The 6,367-nt window shown below is 57.0% G+C and overlaps 1 protein-coding gene across 1 annotated transcript; it reads left to right on the plus strand.

The window, feature by feature from the left end:
- Positions 1–1,075: 1,075 nt before the first annotated feature.
- On the plus strand, positions 1,076–5,559 carry LOC107214827 (embryonic pepsinogen-like). The gene is made up of 9 exons (XM_015650542.1): positions 1,076–1,131; positions 1,456–1,618; positions 1,900–2,017; positions 2,409–2,527; positions 3,332–3,531; positions 3,813–3,926; positions 4,400–4,544; positions 5,049–5,147; positions 5,342–5,559. Exons 1-9 carry the CDS (start codon positions 1,076–1,078, stop codon positions 5,477–5,479), a joined length of 1,152 nt encoding a protein of 383 aa, XP_015506028.1. The 3' UTR covers positions 5,480–5,559.
- The last annotated feature ends 808 nt before the right edge of the window (positions 5,560–6,367 follow it).

Consider the following 6,367-nt stretch of genomic DNA (forward strand, 5'->3'; position numbering starts at 1 on the left):
AAACCCAGAGCTCCTAAACCAGAGCTCCTAAACCCAGAGCTCCTAAACCCAGAGCTCCCAAACCCAGAGCTCCTAAACCCAGAGCTCCCAAACCCAGAGCTCCTAAACCAGAGCTCCTAAACCCAGAGCTTCTAAACCCAGAGCTCCCTAAACCAGAGCTCCTACACCCAGAGCTCCCTAAACCAGAGCTCCCAAACCCAGAGCTCCCTAACCCAGGTCTCCCAAAACCAGGTCTCCCAAAACCAGGTCTCCCACAGATCGGCGACGCTGGGTGCCAAACTGAGAAGCCAAAACGATGCCTCCAGCTCTGGGCTCTGCAACATCAGGAGGATGTGGAGCTGCTGGAGCAATTCCAGAGGAGTTCCCTGGGCTGGAGCTGCTCTGGGACAGGCTGGGAGAGCTGGGAATGCTCACCTCGAGAGGAGAAGGCTCCAAGAAGACTTTGGAGCCCCTTCCAGAGCCCAAAGAAGATCCAGGAGAGCTGGAGAGGGACTGGGGACAAGGGATGGAGGGACAGGACACAGGGAATGGCTCCCACTGCCACAGGGGTAGGTGGGATATTGGAATTCTGTCCTGTGAGGGTGGGCAGAGAAGCTGGGGCTGCCCCTGGATCCCTGGCAGTGTCCAAGGGCAGGCTGGATGGGGCTTGGAGCCACCTGGGATGGTAGAACTTGTCCCTACCCATGTCAGGGCTGGGACTGGATGAGCTTTAAACTCCCTTCCAACACAAATTATCCTGGAATTCTGTGATTCCATGCACACAGCCAGACAGTGCCTGGTCAGGATGAAGGATTTGGCACCTAAAGGACACAGAGTTTGGATTTAGGATCTAGTGGGGAAGTGTGGGGTCCCCAGGAGAGGATCGGGGTGGCACAAGGGGACAGTTCCCCCCGGCAGGTGACGTGTGGCTCGTGTTTGCTGTGTCCTTCAGTCCCTGGGTGCCACCTGCCTTGGCCGGGTGCCCAAAGGAGGGGAGGGGGCAGCTCCCGTTGGTCCCGGCTGCTCTTGGCACGGCAGGTGGGGTGGGCAGGGCCTTTATAAAGCAGCGGGAATTTGCCCCTGGTATCCCGGCAGGATGTGGCTCCTCGTGCTCCTCTGTGCTGCCTCTGCCCTCTGCCAGGGTGTCACCAGGTAAGTGACAGCAGCATCACCGCCACAGCCAGCGGGGAAAGCAAAGGGGGAACTGAGCATCTAGAGGCTTTCAATGGCTTTGGGGAGCAGAGGTGAGGTCTGAGGATGCAGAAAGCTGCTCCAGGGGTGCAGAGAATGAGGGCTTGTCTGGGGAGGGGCCGGGCTCTAGGGTTGTTTTGGGATTTTTGAGGAAATCCGAGTTTTGGGGGAGTTTCCTTGCTCCTGCTGTTGGTCAGAACATTGGAGGTGGCAAACACTGCTCGCCGGAGCTGCAGGCAGCAAAATCCCACCTCACTCTTCTTTTGTCCTTGTTGCTTGTGCCAGGCTGCCCTTGGAAAGGGGGAAGAAGCTGAGGGATGTCCTCAGGGAGAAGGATTTGCTGCAGCAATTCTTCCAGCACCACCACTACGACATCGGCACCAAATTCCCGCACGCTTTCCCCAACAGAAGCGGGGTGGTCACTGAGCCCCTGCTGAACACCCTCGATGTGAGTATGGGCTCTAATCCCCAGGAACACAGCCCTGGGAAGGTCTGTGGGATGTCCATCCCTCTGTCTGTCCTGGGCATGGATCAGACCCAAATCCTTTATCCCAAAGCCTTTGGCTCACATCCTTCACCCCTCCCTGCCCTCGCTGGTGGCCCTGAACAGAGAAATGTCCCCCAGGAGCTCTGCTAGAAGCAGGGGGTCTCCCTGAAGAAGGGAACCAAGCCTGGGGAAGCCCTAGATTTGGTTTCATGCCCCAAAATCCATCCCTGGCTGGCCCACAGGTGGAATACTACGGGACCATCTCCATTGGCACCCCTCCCCAGGACTTCACCGTGGTCTTTGACACCGGCTCCTCCGACCTCTGGGTTCCCTCTGTGTCCTGCACCAGCCTGGCCTGCCGTGAGTAGGAGCCAGGCCCAGCTGCACCTCCTGGGCTTGGCACGGCTCCACGGGGCCCAGAAACTGGGGTGACACGGCCAGGGGAGAGCTGAGCCCGTGGCACCTGGGCAGTGAGCTGGAGTGAGGGATATTTGGGGTGTGGGGCTGCTCAGAGCTGCATTCCTCAGGTGATGGGATTACTGCCTGGTGCCTCGATTTCCCCATCTGTCCAGGGGGGTGGGAATGCCTGTGGATCCCTGCAGGAGGGGAGGGACAAACAGCAAATGCTCACAGCTGGATTATTCCTCAAGGCAGGATTATAAACAGCAATTCAGCAGGGCTCCTCTTCCCACACCTCCCTTAGGCTTGGCCTTGCCCAAAGGTTTAATTCCACGTTTTTCCACTAATCCAGAGACCCACCAGGTGTTTGACCCCTCTCAGTCCTCCAGCTACAGGAGCACGGGGCTGAGTCTGTCCATCCACTACGGCACCGGCGAGATGGAGGGGATCGTGGGCTCCGACACCGTCACCGTGAGTGTCCCCACGGGGCTGTGGGGAACATCCCACCCCCTAAAGCTGAGCAAGCAGGACAAGCTGTGCTGCAGTGAGTTATTCTGGAGCTATTCAACATCTCCCAGCTGCCAATGAACACCTCCCTGTTAAAGTGAGATCTGGCAAGATAAACTGGATTTATCACTGACAGACACTTTAAAGGCCACAACAAACTTCCACAAAGCAGAAATCTTCTGTGCATTTTCCTGGAAATGTGTGGAGTTTCTCCTGTGAGTGGGAGAAATGCAGTTTCTCATTTCAGGGTTCTCCTCAGGGATTAAGTGAAGGAATCTGTGCACATTATCGTTGTTTTGGTGGCAAATCAATCCTATTCCTATTGCCAGCTTTAACACAGGTGCCTTGCTACAGTGCACTGTTTGCTGTGCTGTAACCTGTTTGTAGCTCTTCAGTTTTATCCTGTGCAGTAATTCCTATTGAGATCTTTCATCTGTTACCTTTTCTCTGTTTATTTTCTTACTAAATAGCTCATCTTTTGTTAAATGCATATGATTTGCCATCATTAAAAGTTGTGGGACGAGGTTGCAGAATTCAACCCTTGATAGTCTGAGGTGGATTGGCTCCAGCAGCCTCCAGACTCCTCTCTCTGAGGAGCAGCTCAGGGGTTCTCTCAGCCCCTCGTGCCTCGGTTTTTGGGCTTCTTTAATAACATTTACCTGAAGCTCCCGCCCCACCTGCAGCAGGGGATCCCCTGCTCCTTCCCCAGCAGATTAACACCAGAATCCCAGTGCCTGCTCCAGCCTCAGGGCCCCTCCCTGTCCCCAGGTGGCATCTCTGGTGGACACCAACCAGCTCTTCGGCTTGAGCACCGCCGAGCCCGGCCAGTTCTTCGTCGATGTCAGATTCGATGGGATCCTGGGCTTGGGATACCCAAACCTGGCTGCTGATGGGATCACGCCGGTCTTTGATAACCTGGTGAACCAGAGCTTGCTGCAGGAGAACCTCTTCTCTGTCTACCTGTCCCGGTGAGCCGTGGGGGCCTGGGGCTGGGGAAGGGGGGACGCGCCCCGTGCACGTCTCTGCTGGTGGCTCTGGCTCCTCCCTTGTCACTGCTGCCACTGGATCTTGTGTCTGTGTCATGACTGGGGCCACCAGCCTGGGAAACAGTGTCCAGGCACAGGGTTCCAGGCTCCAAAGCTGGTTCCAAAGGCCCTGTGTCCCCAGGATGTGACCCTGACTCACGCTGCCACGTCCCCCCCTCCTCAGCAGCGAACCTCCCCTTGTTTCTGTTTCCTGCACCGTGCAGTGAGGCAGCAGGGAGCGTGCTCATCTTCGGGGGCATTGATGACTCCTATTTCACCGGCCCCATCCGCTGGATCCCCGTCTCGTACCAGGGCTACTGGCAGATCTCCATGGACAGGTGACAAACCAGCTCTGTTGCTCTCTGGTCACCCCAAAGCATTTCTTCCAAAGAGACCATGGACCCATCACCACCAGAGGCTTCCACTGGCATCCACACCCGGGGCTGAGGGATGCACAGGGATAAGGGGACAAACTCCACAGTAGTTTGGTAATGGAACCCAAAATGAGGATGCTTTGTGCCTGGGCACAGCCTAGTTCCTGTCCTGTTATTTAGGGGATGTCTCTGGTGGTGAGGAGAGCAAAACTGTGGGTCAAAACCTCCTTTGCTGGGCTCGAGTGGGTCCTGGGTTGTGCTCAGTGGCCATGTCTGCAATGGTGGCTGCATTGCCAGCTGGCTCTGCAGCTCCAGAAAGGAAAAGGTTCACAGGCAGCATTTGGGGTTACCCAGCTTTAACTCTTATTAGAGAAGTTAAAAACCATCCCTGAGGCCCGCTGGGTATTTCATGGCCGCTGGCTGGTCTCTCCCCACAGCATCCTTGTGAACAGCCAGGAGGTCGCGTGCACTGGTGGCTGCCAGGCCATCATCGACACCGGCACTTCCCTCGTGGCCGGGCCACCCTCGGGCATCAGGACCATCCAGAGCGCAGTTGGGGCCAGGCAGGGCTCGTATGGAGAGGTGAGAGCTCGCCCTGGAGGCACCTGGCACAGCCCAGCCCAGCCAGGGCTGCTGCCCTGCAGGGGGAACCCGCCCTCTGCTCACAGCAAGCCTGGCAGGGACACCCTGGGACACTCGGGTTTATATCAGAGAATCACAGAATGTCCTGAGCTGGAAGGGACCCACCAGGATCATCCAGTCCAATCCCTGCCCTGCACACCCAACAATCCCCCCTGGGCATCCCTGGAGCTGTGTCCAAACTCTCCTGGAGCTCTGGCAGGGCTGTGCCCATTCCCTGGGGAGCCTGGGCAGTGCCAACACCCTCTGGGGGAAGAAACTTCCCTGAGATCCAACCCAAACTCCCCTGGCACAGCTCCAGCCCTTCCCTGGGTCCTGTCCCTGGTCACAGAGAGCAGAGATCAGAGCTGCCCCTCCTTCAACCAGGAGGCTGAAGACCCCAGTGAGGTCTCTCCTCACTCTGAACATGTTTCCCTCCTGAGAGCCCCTTCCCTCTGCTCCCTGCAGCACAGTGTGAACTGCAGCTCCATCCCTGCCATGCCCGATGTCATCTTTGTCATCGACGGGGTCCAGTACCCTGTGTCTGCCATGGCCTACACTGAGCAGGTGAGTGGGAACCAGCTGGTCCCAGCTGAAGGAGCCTCTCTCAAGGTGCTTCTGCTCTCCCCAGTGGCTCTGGTCCCCTTGGCTTCTCCCACTCCCCTGGGAGACAGGGCATGGATGGCCATGGGCCTCCAGAGCAATGCAAGAGGAGACAACAGCCCACACTCCCCCAATTGCCTTCCTGTGCCCCAATGCAGCACAACCGAGGATCTTGCATGAGCAGCTTCCAGGACACCTCTGGGGACCTCTGGATCTTGGGAGACGTCTTCATCAGGGTGTACTACAGCATCTTTGACCGGGCCAACAACCGTGTTGGGCTGGCCAAGGCTGTTTAGACCCACCACGATGCCGGCAGGGGTGTGGTTTTGTGCACACCCAACCACAACCAACAAAAATAAAGCATTGATGGTTCTGAGCTGAGTTTATTTCTGATGGAATGGCGGGAGTCAGGAAGGAGCTGGCGCTCAGCAGCTGCTGTGTGGTGGCCAAGGACCATTTGGTCATCACAGCTCTGCTCGGGGCCTTTGAGAGCTGTGATCGCTGCAGGGCTCAGGGGTGGAAGCCAAGATTGGCTCTTTTATTGGGGCTACAACAAGTGGGTGATTCTGGATCCCCCAGATTTCCACCCAGGGAGGCTGAACTCACCAGCCCAGACACAAACCATCCCTGCAGACCCACAGCCATGTCCCACCAGCCCCTGCCCTGGCAGCTCCCCATCCCTGGGCACAGAACTCGTTCCCAGTTTCCCTGTGCGGTGTCTGACAGCCCAAAGCCACCCCAGGGCTGGGAGTCCCCCAGGAGGACGTGGCTGAGCTGGAGATTTCCCTTGCACCCCCCAAGAGAGCAGGAAAAGGCTCTCACCCAGTGCCTCCCAGGGTGGGGTTCTTACAGAAGCACAGAACAGTTCTGTTTTGTGAAGTTACCTCCATCCATATGAGACATTCCTATTAGAAATGGAGGCTGCCTCGTTCCCCAGGAGCAGCTGCAGTGGAATTGCTCAGCAGGAAGCCGGGAGGGAGATCCAAATCCCTGCTGTGTCTTCATTTCTGCAGCGCTGAGGGACGAGGGACTGCTTGCATTATTTATTGGTAAATGAGGCACCATCACTGCTGGGGTCTGGAGATTCCATACCCAGCAGGAACAGGGGTGTGGAGGGAGAGATCCAGGTGATCAGGGCTGGAAATCAGTTGTTCTCTTCTTGTGCTGTGTGAAAATTGAGCTGA

This window comes from Parus major, chromosome 26, assembly GCF_001522545.3.
Source record: "Parus major isolate Abel chromosome 26, Parus_major1.1, whole genome shotgun sequence".
Lineage (NCBI taxonomy): Eukaryota > Metazoa > Chordata > Aves > Passeriformes > Paridae > Parus > Parus major.